The sequence below is a fragment of the Nerophis lumbriciformis genome, linkage group LG12 (genome assembly GCF_033978685.3).
Source record: "Nerophis lumbriciformis linkage group LG12, RoL_Nlum_v2.1, whole genome shotgun sequence".
Classification (NCBI taxonomy): Eukaryota; Metazoa; Chordata; class Actinopteri; order Syngnathiformes; family Syngnathidae; genus Nerophis; species Nerophis lumbriciformis.
This window is the reverse complement of record NC_084559.2, coordinates 6,792,519-6,808,907: the sequence shown is the minus strand read 5'-3', so window position 1 is coordinate 6,808,907 and position 16,389 is coordinate 6,792,519. Positions and strand designations below refer to the sequence as shown.

Here is a 16,389-nt window from a genome sequence, read left to right as displayed (position 1 = left end):
TTCGAGGTACAACTGCACTGTGGTATTTAGAAGAGTACCTTTTGAATTTCTTGCAGAATATTCTCTATTTAGCTTACCAGGATATTTTGGAAAATTCAGTGCTTGACTGAGAGAGTGAGCTGGAAGTAGGGTTGGACGTACTGTTTGATTTGACACCAAGTTATATATTGACCACATCTATACTGATACCGATTTTGTTTTTAATTGAATGATTTTGCATTTAATTTCTTAATTGTTATCAGAAACAAACTAAATGATTTCCCCCCCAACAACCTTGTTTTTGAAATACCGTATTTTTCGTACTATAAATCGCAGTTTTTTTCATAGTTTGGCCAGGGTGCGACTTATACTCGGGAGCGACTTATGTGTGAAATTATTAACACATTACTGTTAAAAAAACTAATAATATTATTTAGCTCATTCACGTAAGAGACTAGACGTATAAGATTTCATGGGATTTAGCGATTAGGAGTGACAGATTGTTTGGTAAACGTATAGCATGTTCTATATGTTATAGTTATTTGAATGACTCTTACCATAATATGTTACGTTAACATACCAGGCACGTTCTCAGTTGGTTATTTATGCCTCATATAACGTACACTTATTCAGCCTGTTGTTCACTATTCTTTATTTATTTTAAATTGCCTTTTAAATGTCTATTCTTGGTGTTTGGTTTTATCAAATAAATTTCCCCCAAAAATGTGACTTATACTCCAGTGCGACTTATATATGTTTTTTCCTTCTTTATTAGGCATTTTCGGCCGGTGCGACTTATACTCCGAAAAATATGGTACTGTTAAATATGTACTATGTTGTATGAGGCTCCAGAACAGAGCCCAGTGGGACACCGTTATTACTGGCTTTAATTTTTGGCAGCTTGTTATTAATCTTTACATGTTGCACACGGTCACTAAGGAATGATTTTATCCACTTAAATGCACTGAGATAAATTATTAACGCTGATATTTCGAGAGTACAACTGTGTGCTGAAGTGTTTCACACCCTTAAGAAGGTTTAAACCAGTGGTGGCCACACTTTTTCTGCAAGCGAGCTACTTTTCAATTGACCAAGTGGAGGGGATCTAACTCATTCTTATATATAATTTATATTTATTTATGAAAAAGAGGTTTTTGTTAAAGGTGTTTAATGGTAATACAAGCATGTTCAACACATACAGATGCCTTTATTTCATGAAGACAAGAATATAAGTTGGTGTATGACATGTGTCGGGTTCAAACACTGATGACATTTATTAAACAAGACAAGATAAATAAATAAATGATAAATGGGTTGTACTTGTATAGCGCTTTTCTACCTTCAAGGTACTCAAAGCGCTTTGACACTACTTCCACATTTACCCATTCACACACACATTCACACACTGATGGAGGGAGCTGCCATGCAAGGCGCTAACCAGCACCCATCAGGAGCAAGGGTGAAGTGTCTTGCTCAGGACACAACGGACATGACGAGGTTGGTACTAGGTGGGGATTGAACCAGGGACCCTCGGGTCGCGAACGGCCATTCTTCCACTGCGCCACGCCGTCCCTAAAGAGGCAAGAAATTAAACAGACAGAATTCAATTTGGACTCAATATTGAGGAGAGTCGTCTGAACACTGTACCCTTGTACAGTATCTCAGCACGCTCTGCCAAAAGATTGCACGCCTCCTTCTTTTATTTTGGACCCTCCCCGGCCACATGGCCACCGCTGTTTCCAAAGGACAAAGGTCGCAAAAAGTTCACAGAAAAGGTCGTAAACAATTCACAGAAAAGGTCAGTTCAAAAAGAGTTTGTAAAATAGTTCAAAAAGAGCTCCGTAAAATAATTCAAAAAGAGTTCGTAAAAATACATAAAAAAGAGGTCCATAAAATAGTTAAAAAAGAGTTCGTCTGGAAATTGGGCAGATCCTGCCATCTCTCAGCTTTGAAGTCCTTGGGTTAGAACAATATCTTTCTGTTGATTACCATACATGAGAGAAAACAGAAACACCTTCATCTTGCTTTCCCCCTACACTGGAGTTTTACGAGCCTTACTCTTGGTAGGTTTGAAAGACCGTTTTTGTCTTCTCACCAGACCCTCAATGTAACACAAAGTTTTTGTGATAATTTAGAAACAATTATTCTAACAACCTGATTCTGATGACTTGCATTGATTGCCGATCTACAGCTCTCATCCAAAGCCAGCGAAAAACAGTCAAAGTCGACCGTTCTGTTCTTCCAGCGATGGTCTCAACCCGCCTCGTTACAGTGCGTCGGGAGAGTGACACGTTCTCAAATGCGCCCCTCTTCTCCGGACATATCAGCGCAACAGAGTCCAATAAGAACTCCTTAATAAACTCTCCGTCAGAAAACGCCTTACTTTTTCTGGCGATTTTGTTAGAAATAACGAAACTTGTCCTGACAGCTGCATCTCTGGGGGTGTGAAATTTGGCAAAAAGTCCTTGTTGGGTTTGCAGTTTTACCATCAACGCATCAGCCTCCCTTGCGCTCGCTTCATCAGACAGATTCCGGTATTTTTCCTCGTGCTTTGTCGTGTAGTGGCGATTGAAATTATATTCTTTAAACACAGCAACCTGTGTACCACAAATTAAGCACACGGCTTTACCTTTAATTTCTGTAAAGAAATACTTGGCATTCCATGTCTTATTGAAAACACGGCATTCGTCATCAACTTTTCTCTTTTTAGCGTCTCGGGGGTAACCGTGCATCACTTGTCGCTGTGCACCTTCACTCACAGGTTACACACGGACATACGCCCATAAATAACACTTTTCAAAATAAAAGCAGCACAGTTGTATTGCACGCACGACATAGATGTTTTTTTAAAATGTATTTTGTAATTTGTGATTGCCGCTGTTCACATTCACTCACAATCGTGCACGAGTATAGTCCACACGGAAGTAATACAAATAACGCTTTTCAAAACAAAAGCAGCACCGTTGTATTGCACACTCGACATAGATACTTTTTAAAATGTATTTTGTAATTTATGATTAGCCTCACGCGGGCCGGACAGGGACACATAAAGGGCCGTAGAATGCCCAGTTCTGCATTAGCATAATATCAATATTTTCCCCCCTTATCTATGTGTCGCCCCCGAGAGAAATTGCCCCTGTTGCTCATATCTAAAACCGCCACCGCATGCTAGTGTCGATCCGATACTGATACTACCCTTTGTTAGTATTTGAATGTTTGAGCGCTAGTAGAAAGAACAACGCCATCAATAATAGTCATCTGCAATAAAAAAAAAAAGCCTTTTGTCGAGTTAAAAATATGCTACACCGGACCTCTTCCACCACTTACTGTAAAACTACAAAAAAAGAATCCACATTTATATAACGAGGCCCTGGCAGCTTTAGAAGGTTACTTCACATTATTCATGAGTATCTTGTGGTGTATTCTTTAGCTGCAAAGTGTGTAGCTTTGACACAGATGCTACTGCCTGAGATCTTGCGGACCACGTGTCGGTTATGTCCCGCTGATCGCAGAAGGCCAGCAAAGACGGAACACATGCACGAAAAGAACACAGTCAAAAACAAAGTGTAGCAGCCAGCAATTGAACACATACTGTACAGTATCAGTCCTCTACTCCAATATGAGCACGATACAGTACAGTATTAATCCTCTACTCCAATATGAGCATGATACTGTACAGGATCAATCCTCTACTCCAGAGGGCGGCAACCCGCGGCTCTAGAGCCGCATGCGGCTCTTTAGCGCCGTCCTAGTGGCTCTCTGGAGCTTTTTAAAAAATGTATGAAAAATGGAAAAAAATAAATTTTTTGTTTTAATATGGTTTCTGTAGGAGGACAAACATGACACATGCATCCCTAATTGTTACAAAGCACACTGTTTATATTAAACATGCTTCATTGATTCAAGTATTTGGCGAGCGCCGTTTTGTCCTACTCATTTTGGCGGTCCTTGAACTCACCGTAGTTTGTTTACATGTATAACTTTCTCCGACTTTCTAGGACGTGTTTTAGGCCACTTCTTTTTCTGCCTCATTTTGTCCACCAAACTTTTAAAGTTGTGCATGAAAGGTGAGTTTTGTTGATGTTATTGACTTGTGTGGAGTGCTAATCAGACATATTTGGTCACTGCATGACTGCAAGCTAATCGATGCTAACATGCTATTTAGGCTAGCTATATGTACATATTGCATCATTATGCCTCATTTGTAGCTATATTTGAGCTCATTTAGTTTCCTTTAAGTCCTCTTAATTCCATGACACACTATCTGTATGTAATATGGCTTTTAATTTTTTGCGGCTCCAGACAGATTTGTTTTTGTATTTTTGGTCCAATATGGCTCTTTCAACATTTTGGGTTGCCGACCCCTGCTCTACTCCAATATGAGCATGATACTGTACAGTATCAAACCTCTACTCCAATATGAGCAAGATACTGTAAGTGGGTAAAAAAATCTATTTTTTGTTTTAATATGGTTTCTGTAGGAGGACAAACATGACACACGCATCCCTAATTGTTACAAAGCACACTGTTTATATTAAACATGCTTCACTGATTCGAGTATTTGGCGAGTGCCGTTTTGTCCTACTCATTTTGGCGGTCCTTGAACTCACCGTAGTTTGTTTACATGTATAACTTTCTCCGACTTTCTAGGACGTGTTTTATGCCACTTCTTTTTCTGTCTCATTTTGTCCACCAAACTTTTAACGTTGTGCATGAAAGGTGAGTTTTGTTGATGTTATTGACTTGTGTGGAGTGCTAATCAGACATATTTGGTCACTGCATGACTGCAAGCTAATCGATGCTAACATGCTATTTAGGCTAGCTATATGTACATATTGCATCATTATGCCTCATTTGTAGCTATATTTGAGGTCATTTAGTTTCCTTTAAGTCCTCTTAATTCAATTTATATCTTATGACACACTATCTGTATGTAATATGGCTTTTAATTTTTTGCGGCTCCAGACAGATTTGTTTTTGTATTTTTGGTCCAATATGGCTCTTTCAACATTTTGGGTTGCCGACCCCTGCTCTACTCCAATATGAGCATGATACTGTACAGTATCAATCCTCTACTCCAATATGAGCATGATACTGTACAGTATCAACCCTCTACTCCAATATGAGCATGATACTGTACAGTATCAACCCTCTACTCCAATATGAGCTTGATACTGTACAGTATTAATCCTCTACTTCAATATGAGCATGATAAGTAAGGTACAGTATCAATCCTCTACTCCAATATGAGCATGATACTGTACAGTATCAATCCTCTACTCCAATATGAGCATGATACTGTACAGTATCAATCCTCTACTCCAATATGAGCATGATACTGTACAGTATCAATCCTCTACTCCAATATGAGCAAGATACTGTAAGTGGGTAGGAGAGCCTTTGCTTTTAATATTCCATCCATCATTCCTCCGCCTTCCTCCTTATCACGCATCCTACTAAAAATATCCAGCGGTGGTGAAAAACACTGTTATGTGAACATGAGCGAGTTATTTATAGCTTCTCTGAGCTTTTCTGAGCACAAGGCGCTTGTGTTTTGTTTCGTCAGCTCAATAAGGATTTCCTGCAGCGCACTTTCCAACTGCTGCAACTCGAATGGGGGGAATCATATTTGGTACGCTTTACCCCGTACTGAGGCATCAAAAGCCCCGAGTTTTTGGTTAGTTTTACGTTAACAGAAGACGACGATATTAAATAAAATATAGAAAAAATAATTAAGGTTCTAAATGTATTTGTATGTCATTGAGTAAAATAAGTCAAATGTGATGTCATTCTCAATAGGTTGCATCTACAGTATCTTCGGATGCATTTTGGTCCACTCCTTTTTAAAGACACTCTCCAAGTTCTGTAGGCTGTTGCTTGGCAACTCCAAGTTTCCACTCCCTCCACAGATTTTCAATAGGATTCAGGTCCAGAGCCTGGCTAGGCCACGCCAAGATCTTATTTCTTCTTCTTGAGCCACGCCTCTGTTGCATCTTTGGATATATGTTTTAGGTCAGGGGTGCTCACACTTTTTCTGCAGGCGAGCTACTTTTCAATTGATCAAGTTGTGGGGATCTACCTCATTCATATATATAATTTATATTTACTTATTTATGAAATATATGTTTTTGTTAACAAATTAAAGGTGTTTAATGATAATGCAAGCATGTTTAACACATATAGTTAATATTGTTAAAAAATTAAAGGTGTTTAATGATAATACAAGTATGTTTGATACATATAGTTAATATTGTTAACAAGTTAAAGGTGTTTAAAGATAATACAAGCATGTTTAACACATATAGTTAATATTGTTAACAAGTTAAAGGTGTTTAAAGATAATGCAAGCATGTTTAACACATAGTTAATATTGTTAACAAGTTAAAGGTGTTTAAAGATAATGCAAGCATGTTTAACACATATAGTTAATATTGTTAACAAGTTAAAGGTGTTTCATGATAATAAAAGCATGTTTAACACATAGATTCCTTTCTTTCATGAAGACAAGAATATAAGTTGGTCTATTACCTGATTCTGATGACTTGCATTGATTGTAATCAGACAGTAGTGCTGATAACGTCTGCATTTTCGAATGGAGGAGAAAAAAAGTCCTCCTTTCTGTCCAATACCACATGAAAGTGGTTGGTTTTTGGCATCTTATTTGTCCAGCTTCCATACTCCTTTGTATACACTTTACAAGAAATACATTGTCGGCAAACTCCGTAGCTTGCTAGCTTGTGCACGCCAGCTTTCTGAGACTCTTATTTTGTTAGCGCAGGCAGGATGAAGCAGAGCTTTTATTGTGCAACTGTGCAGTCGGTCTTTGGAGTTTTGACAACAGGTACAGCGCCAGAGTCTGTTAAAATAAAGTGTTTCTCGCCTTCCAGTCGGTAATTTTAATGAGCTGGCAGCAGCCAGCGTCATCTCAGAAGACCCTCGGGTGCCGTGAATGTCAATCAAGTGACGAAAGTGACGTCATAGTGAAGATTTATGATCGCTCATTTTTAGGACTATTTTTTGAATGCCTGGCTGGTGATCGACTGACACACCCTCCGAGATCGACCGGTAGCTCGCGATCGACGTAATGAGCACCCCTGTTTTAGGTCATTGTCATGCTTTGATGAACCATCTTTAGTGTTCTGGCTGACACCAGCAGTTTTTTTTTTTCCAAAGTAGTTTTATTGTCAGTTTTCTTAATACAAAAATATACACATATAATAAAGTAAAACAATAAAATATGAAAATAAAAATAATGAATGAAAAAGTTTTTTACTCAGATTATAACGTGTAAAAACAAGATACATACAAAGAGGCTTAACACATCAGTTGAATGTCCACTTTCATCAATCACATCAAGTATGCCAAAACATATACTTCTTAGTAGAGATGTCCGATAATGGCTTTTTTGCCGATATCCAATATCCCGATATTGTCCAACTCTTAATTACCGATACCGATATCAACCGATACCAATATATACAGTTGTGGAATTAACACATTATTATGCTTAATTTTGTTGTGATACCCCGCTGGATGCATTAAACAATGTAACAAGGTTTTCCAAAATAAGAGAACAACTTCAACTCAAGTTATAGAAAAAAGTGCCAACATGGCACTGCCACATTTATTATTGAAGTCACAAAGTGCATTATTATTTTTTTTAATATGCCTCAAAACAGCAGCTTGGAATTTGGGACATGCTCTCCCTGAGAGAGCATTAGGAGGTTGAGGTGGGCAGGGTTGAGGTGGGGGGTTAGGGGGTAGCGGGGGGTGTATATTGTAGCGTCCTGGAAGAGTTAGTGCTGCAAGGGGTTCTGAGTATTTGTTCTGTTGTGTTTATGTTGTGTTACGGTGCGGATGTTCTCCCGAAATGTGTTTGTCATTCTTGTTTGGTGTGGGTTCACAGTGTGGCGCATATTTGTAACAGTGTTAAAGTTGTTTATACGAACACCCTCAGTGTGACCTGTATGTCTGTTGATCGAGTATGCCTTGCATTCACTTATGAGTGTGTCAAACGCTGTAGATATTATGTGACTGGGCCGGCACGCAAAGGCAGTGCCTTCAAGGTTTATTGGCGCTCTGTACTTCTCCCTACGTCCGTGTATACAGCGGCGTTTTAAAAAGTCATACATTTCACTTTCTGAAACCGATACTGATCATTTTGAAACCGATACCGATAATTTACGATATTACATTTTAAAGCATTTATCGGCCGATAATATCGGCAGTCCGATATTATCGGACATCCCTACTTCTTAGGGGGGTTAGGATTCCTGACTACAGTTTCAGGTATTCCATAATAGGTCTCCACACATCACAAAATGTATTTAAGTTACCAGAAATCTCATATCATGTCCAGAGTCGGGACCCGGGGTGGACCGCTCGCCTGTGCATCGGCTGGGAACATCTCTGCGCTGCTGACCTGTGTCCGCTCGGGATGGTGTCCTGCTGGCCCCACTATGGACTGGACTCTTACTATTATGTTAGATCCACTATGGACTGGACTCTCACTATTATGTTGGATCCACTATGGACTGGACTCTCACAATATTATGTCAGACCCACTCGACATCCATTGCATTCGGTCTCCCCTAGAGGGGGGGGGGGTTACCCACATATGTGGTCCTCTCCAAAGTTTCTCATAGTCATTCACATCGACGTCCCACTGGGGTGAGTTTTTCCTTGCCCTTATGTGGGCTTTGTACCGAGGATGTCGTTGTGGCTTATGCAGCCCTTTGAGACACTTGTGATTTAGGGCTATATAAATAAACATTGATTGATTGATATCTCAGTTTTTCAATATGGAGGATTCCCACTAGCTTCCTCAACCAGGCTTCAGACTTAGGTGTGGTGAGTCAGATTTCCACACTCTCAAAATGCATCTCTTTGCTACGACCATACCAAAGGCCACCACTGTGCTAACATTCCGACCCATCTTGCCTAAGGTGTTAGAAATGCCAAGCAAAGCAGTTTCAGGGTCAGGATCCAGGTTTACTTTTAGTACATGAGAATACCATCTGAAAATCGAACTCCAGAATTGTTTAATCTCAGGGCATAGCCAAAATTGGTGTGCAAGTGTGCCATCTGATACACCAGCAGGTTTTTATCTAAGAGTCTGAATTCAGTCAGGTCTTTCTGTACCCTGAGCTCAGAAAGAGCGTCGAAGCTGAATGTTTGCACCTCCCTGGTTGTTGTTGGGCGTTTATTTAGCATGTATCTGCCTCCAAACAACAAGTTAAATTGATGCTAAAGAGCTTAACTTCATCTGACCACATAACATTATCCAAAACTTTGTATGAATCATTCAGGCATTCATTGGTAAATACTCTTTTCTTCTTAGCCTGTGGAGTGAAATGTTGCATGGAACGCCAGGGTGGGGGTGATAGACCTGTTTGCTTGTGTTTCTTCCATTTTTGTATTATTGGGCTAATAGCGCGTATTGCTCTTTCTCACCAAGTTTCTCGCTAATGGTCTTGTAGCCCAGTCTTGTACAGGTCTAAAATCCTTTCCCTGAAATACGCTCTTTGGTCTTTTTTTACACAAACTAAGGTTAAGAGTACTTTTCTTAAAGCACATAACTGACTTGTGTCTCTGAGTGTAACAATTATTGCTGGCTGGTTGGGAATCAAATACTATAATCCCCTGTTTATCGCGGTTAATTGATGGTAATGTATTTTCCATAGAAATCATTCAATATTTTCATTGCTGTTTACTAACTTCCAAATACACAACACCCTTTAGTCACCTTTACAGTCTTTTAATCCAATATAGTAATGCTACTTGAGGCTCAGCCAATCAGTGGCCACAATACTGAACATTGTAATCTGATTGGTTTGGTCTTATTTAGCGGTATTGATATTTTGGTAACACTTTAGTATGGGGAACATATTCACCATTAATTAGTTGCTAATTAAAGTAACAAAGACTTCATTTTGAGTTATTTGGACACTAGGGGAACATATAAGGGTTAGGGTTACTTATAAGCAATAATTCTGAGGTTATTGAGGGAAGACTCTTAGTTAATGGCTTACTGGTTGTATAATAAGGCCATGCAGGATAAGGCATTAATAAGTACTTAATAATGACTAATTAAGAGCCAATATGTTACTAATTTGCATGTTAATAAGCAACTAATTAATCGATGTTTTTTGTTCATTCAGCCATTTTTATGATTGGAAATGCTTAATTCATAATAAAAAATGTTGTAGAATATGCTTAAAAAAACCGATGATTATTATTATGATTATTTCTGCATTTATTGTTGATATTCTGTAGCTATCAAAAATATCATACAAATTATGTACTGTATGTGTCTTTGTAAAAAAGCTTTTTTCCTGTTGTGCATGATGGGTAGTAAAATATTATTCTAAAGAAATTTAGTGTTTTTTCAAATATGAACATGGAGTGCTGTGCAAAAGTTTTAGGTTTCCCTAATTGTAATTTGACATAGTAAAGCATTCAATAGAAGACAATTAGCAATTTGAAAACAGTTTCTACCTAATTTTGTGGAGAGTCTGCACACGGCTCAGAGAAGAATCCATGTTGCGTCGATGCTCTGAAAACAGAGATTATTGCATGTGTTAATACAGCTTGAGTCACTTTGGCATTGTTAGTCATACTTCATGAGTTTGTAAGTCGTCTGCAAACTAACTGATGGACAGTCAAAGACAAACACACTCCACAGTCATGCTTCAAAAACTAAAATATTCACAATTCAGCTTTGCCTGATATCTCTGTATCACTAATAAATAAATAGACTGCAAAAGTTAATGCTTTTTATATAAATACATAACTTTAAATAGTAAAAACCAGATAAACTGATCTGGTCTCTTCATTTTGATCTGTATCTATCTTCAGATGTAACATATGCAGAGGTGGGTAGAGTAGCCAGAAATTGTACTCAAGTAAGAGTACTGTTACTTTAGAGATTTATTACTCAAGTAAAAGTAAGGATTAGTCACCCAAATATTTACTTGAGTAAAAGTAAAAAGTATGTTGTGAAAAAACTACTCAAGTACTGAGTAACTGATGAGTAACATACACACTCATATCATATATATATATATATATATATATATATATATATATATATATATATATATATATATATATATATATATATGTGTGTATATATATATACATACATATACATTGATATATACAGTATATAATTTATATGTATTTATTTTGCTGTTTTTGTTTACATGTTAAAGGTGTTTTAATGAATATACATGCATGTTTAACATATAGATTCTTTTCTTTCATGAAGACAAGAATATAAGTTGGTGTATTACCTGATTCTGATGACTTGCATTGATTGTAATCAGACAGTAGTGCTGATAACGTCCACGTTTTCAAATGGAGGAGAAGAAAAGTTCCTTCTTTCTGTCTAATACCACATGAAAGTGGTGGGTTTTTGGCATCTTATTTGTCCACCTTCCATATTCGTTTTTATACACTTTACAATAAATATATTGGCTTCAAACTCCTTAGCTTGCTAGCTTGTTTGGCTTTCGGAGACTCTTGTTTTGAAAGCGCAGGCGCGATGGAGCGGCACTTTTATTGTGAAGACAGGAACGTCCTCATATGCGGTCAGTCTTTAGGCTTTTGACGGGATGTCCGGTTGAAATAAAAAAGTATCTTTTTTCCTTCACACTTTTGATTGATTGATTGATTGGAACTTTTATTATTAGATTGCACAGTACAGTACACATTCCGTACAATTGACCACTAAATGGTAACACCCCAATAAGTTTTTCAACTTGTTTAAGTCAGGTCATGTGACCACCTGGCTCTGTTTGATTGGTCCAACGTCACCAGTGACTGCATCTGATTGGTGGAACGAAGTGAAACGTCACCAGTAAGGCAGGCACTTTGAAGGTCTGTCTGACAGACCAAAACAAACAAAGCGTGCATTAACAGATGGATAAAAATTAGTAGCGAGTAGCAAGCTGAATGTAGATAAAAGTAGCCGAGTAAAAGTAGCGTTCCCTCTCTATAAATATACTTAAGTAAAAGTAAAAGTATGTTGCATTAAAACTACTCTTAGAAGTACAATTTATCCCAAAAGTTACTCAAGTAGATGTAACGGAGTAAATGTAGCGCGTTACTACCCACATCTGAACATATGTTATGGTTGCTCAAGACACATTTATGCTTCACTAATTGCAGTTAAATGTAATGAATGTATTTTTTTTCTGTTATGGTAATTTGTCACACTTCTCTCTCCTACAGATTAGTGCTGCAACCATCAGTTGTCCCGAACAGCGCCTCTCTTTTGGGATTCTCTCTTAAAAACCAAATTGTGAATCTCTGGACACATGTCACAGGTATTATTCCTCACAAGCTTTTTCAAGAGAGAAAAATATCCACATCTCCCCTCTCTCTACTACTGCTGTTCACATTGACATTTAAGTGAATGTTTTTTTTTGGCTATACTCCAGTAAAACACGTATGTCGACAAACTCATAAAGTCCTGATCAATCGTGTTCTTCTTATTACTAAATAATAATAATTTCAACAACATACAATTTGAGACCCAAAGAGGTTGTTTCTCTAAATAATAGGTCCGTTTTTGTTTACATGTAGTATTGTTAGGTTCCTCGTTATCGCCAAGCAGCATGAAACAGCAACGACAAAACTGCTGTCGAGTCACACAGCATTAAAACACGTGAATTCCTTCCTTAAAAAGGTTCATCATATATTCTTCTCGAATATACTTTTCACTTTTTTCTGATAAGACAAGATTTCTGTTTAATATATTTTACTGTCATCTGCAGTCTTCTACAGAAAGTTCACCTGACCACAGTGAAACATTGTCTATCACAGGGGTGTCAAACTCATTTTATTTCGGGGGCCAGATGGAGAAAAATCTTGAGAAAAAAATGTGTCTGGGGGCCGGTATATCTATTTTTAGGAACACTAATATAAAACCTCACAATAATGTCTGATTTAATGCTAAAAACATTATGACAGACCACCTTAAAAATGGAATGGAATTTAACATTTTTTTACTGAATGAGACACCCAGAATGTACATGAAAATAAAGAATGTGGGGTTTACAATATTAACTATGAAGGATAAAACACTGAATATTGACAACATATGAACGTCACACCCACTCTCCATCCACATATTTTACAATCAAGCGAAACGCAAAAAAAGTGCAACAAACACCGCAAAATATGAACGCGAAGGGTAAAAAAAACCCCCCACTTACAATCTGATACATCTGATATATCACTAAGCATTAGAACTTTGTCGTAAAAGTATCCTTCTGTGTCTGTCCCTAGCACCCGCATTTCAGGCTGACCGCTCTGTGGAAACGCTCCCCACCCACACTGCTTGGAGCCTCGTCTGATTAGATTACCATAGTAACTAATTAGACTACCATAGTAACTAGTTAGATTACCATAGTAACTAATTAGATTACCATAGTAACTAGTATATCATGCAAAAGTGCAGATTCCAACCATTGAAATACTTTGTATAGTTCAAGACTTACGGTCATTAGAAAACATCACTGCACATCATGGGCAGCTACAGTTTCCATCTTAAATATCTAAAACAAAAACCGTATTTTTCGGAGTATAAGTCGCTCCGGAGTATAAGCCGCACCGGCCGAAAATGCATAATAAAGAAGGAAAAAAACATATATAAGTCGCACTGGTGTATAAGTCGCATTGTTTGGGGAAATGTATTTGATAAAAGCCAACACCAAGAATAGACATTTGAAAGGCAATTTAAAATAAATAAAGAATAGTGAACAACAGGCTGAATAAGTGTACGTTATATGAGGCATAAATAACCAACTGAGAACGTGCCTGGTATATTAACGTAACATATTATGGTAAGAGTCATTCAAATAACTATAACATATAGAACATGCTATACGTTTACCAAACAATCTGTCACTCCTAATCGCTAAATCCCATGAAATCTTATACGTCTAGTCTCTTACGTGAATGAGCTAAATAATATTATTTTATATTTTACGGTAAGGTGTTAATAATTTCACACATAAGTCGCTCCTGAGTATAAGTCGCACCCCCGGCCAAACTATGAAAAAAACTGCGACTTAAAGTCAGAAAAATACGGTATTTGGGCATGCGTCCCCCGGGCCTTAATTTGCCCAGGTCTGCTGTAATGGTAGCCACAAAATATTGAGTGACTTTAAGGTAACAATTTAGACATTAATGGTTGTGTGTTGAGAGGACAGTACATTTACAGAAGCTGTACACCGACTACCGTTTTTTTTCGGAGTATAAGTCGCTCCGAAGTATAAGTCGCACCGGCCGAAAATGCACAATAAAGAAGGAAAAAAACATATATAAGTCGCACTGGAGTATAAGACGCATTTTTGGGGGAAATTTATTTGATAAAAGCCAACACCAAGAATAGACATTTGAAAGGCAATTTAAAATAAATAAAGAATAGTGAACAACAGGCTGAATAAGTGTACGTTATATGAGGCATAAATAACCAACTGAGAACGTGCCTGGTATGTTAACGTAACATATTATGGTAAGAGTCATTTAAATAACTATAACATATAGAACATGCTATACATTTACCAAACAATCTGTCACTCCCGATCGCTAAATCCCATGAAATCTTCTTCCCCGGTGTCACCTCTGGTATGCGCCCCGCTAGCGTCCTTTCTTTCTGCTGCTCGATTGCCGTTCTCTGCTGCTTATTTCACTACGTCCAGCTTGTGATCTGCAGTATATGATTATCCTTTTCGTTGCCAGTTTTGTTCAGTCCTTCTCAGTTTTTATAAGTTACTGCCAATGTTGATGTGATCCATTTTAGTAGCTACGGCAGTACTATATAGCAGTTAGCATCCTATTACCCACAATGCACTTCTGCCATGACCCTCCCCTGCCAAATTCTGCCATTTGCTTCGTCGCTCACGCGAATGAGCTAAATAATATTATTTGATATTTTAAGGTAATGTGTTAATAATTTCACACATAAGTCGTTCATGAGTATAAGTCGCACCCCAAACTATGAAAAAAACTGCGACTTATAGTCCGAAAAATACTCTACATTGTATCAAACAGTCATTTCTTCAGTGTTGTCCCATTTGTAAAAATTGATTGATAGATTGATTGAAACTTGTATTAGTAGATTGCACAGTACAGTACATATTCCGTACAATTGACCACTAAATGGTAACACCCGAATACGTTTTTCAACTTGTTTAAGTCGGGGTCCACGTAAATCAATTCAAGGTAAAATATGACTTTTGTGAGGTACTGTACATACTGTTTAATATTATGTCGTATTGTACTGATCACACCACAGAGGTAGTTGATATAATTATGTTTTATTAGATACGGGAGTTCCTAACACAATTTTACTCTTCATGGGTTTTCCATTGAGTTTTCCAGTGATTCTGACTTATCTACAGGCTATGCAGGTCTCGGGACGTTTTCAATTCAACACCGTGTGTTCTCATTTTCAGGTAGAGCAGGAGATCTCACTTGTACAAAGAAAGATGTCTGACCTGGAGTTAGTCCTGCAGCAGAAGGACAACGAGTTAAAGGCCTCAGAAAGTCAAAGGACGATCCTAGAACAGGACCTGGCAACCTACATCTCAGAATGCAGTGTAAGCAGATGCAGTGCAGGCGCTACAAAGAATTGCAAGCTACATTTATGGACTTTGTCCATGTCTTGCTTTGCAGAGTCTAAAGCGTAGCTTGGAACAAGCTCGTATGGAAGTGACACAAGAGGATGACAAAGCTTTGCAGCTCCTCCACGACATCCGAGAGCAAAGTAACAAGCTTCAGGAAATCAAAGAGCAGGTACGAGGACGTCTTTCAACGTCGGTTTGTCACATTGTTAATTTTTTTCAAGTTTAGATTCTTACCATTTGGCTCGCAACCCGTTTTTAGTTGATCACATAATGACCCACATTGGATTGGTTTAAAGGGGAACATTATCACAATTTCAGATATAATGGTTTGGCTCACTTTAAAACTTGCTCTTTTTTCACATTTTTAAAGGGGAACATTATCACAATTTCAGAATGGTTAAAACCATTAAAAAATCAGTTCCCAGTGGCTTATTATATTTTTCGAAGTTTTTTTCAAAATTTTACCCATCACGCAATATCCCTAAAAAAAGCTTCAAAGTGCCTGATTTTAACCATCGTTATAAACACCCGTCCATTTTCCTGTGACGTCACATAGTGATGCCGACACAAACAAACATGGCGGAAAGAACAGCAAGCTATAGCGACATTAGCTCGGATTCAGACTCGGATTTCAGCGGCTTAAGCGATTCAACAGATTACGAATGTATTGAAACGGATGGTTGTAGTGTGGAGGCAGGTAGCGAAAATGAAATTGAAGAAGAAACTGAAGTTATTGAGCCATATCGGTTTGAACCGTATGCAAGCGAAACCG

At 37.9% G+C, this 16,389-nt stretch overlaps 1 protein-coding gene across 1 annotated transcript in view; it reads left to right on the top strand.

Moving 5' to 3' along the window:
* LOC133595493 (citron Rho-interacting kinase-like) overlaps nt 1-16,389 on the top strand; it is a 155,336-nt gene that overhangs the window by 34,817 nt on the left and 104,130 nt on the right. Inside the window, exons 4-6 of the mRNA XM_072914262.1 lie at nt 12,214-12,308; nt 15,447-15,590; nt 15,667-15,786. Coding sequence (XP_072770363.1) covers nt 12,300-12,308; nt 15,447-15,590; nt 15,667-15,786 — 273 coding nt within the window. The 5' untranslated portion in view covers nt 12,214-12,299. The remainder of the gene's footprint in view (nt 1-12,213; nt 12,309-15,446; nt 15,591-15,666; nt 15,787-16,389) is intronic.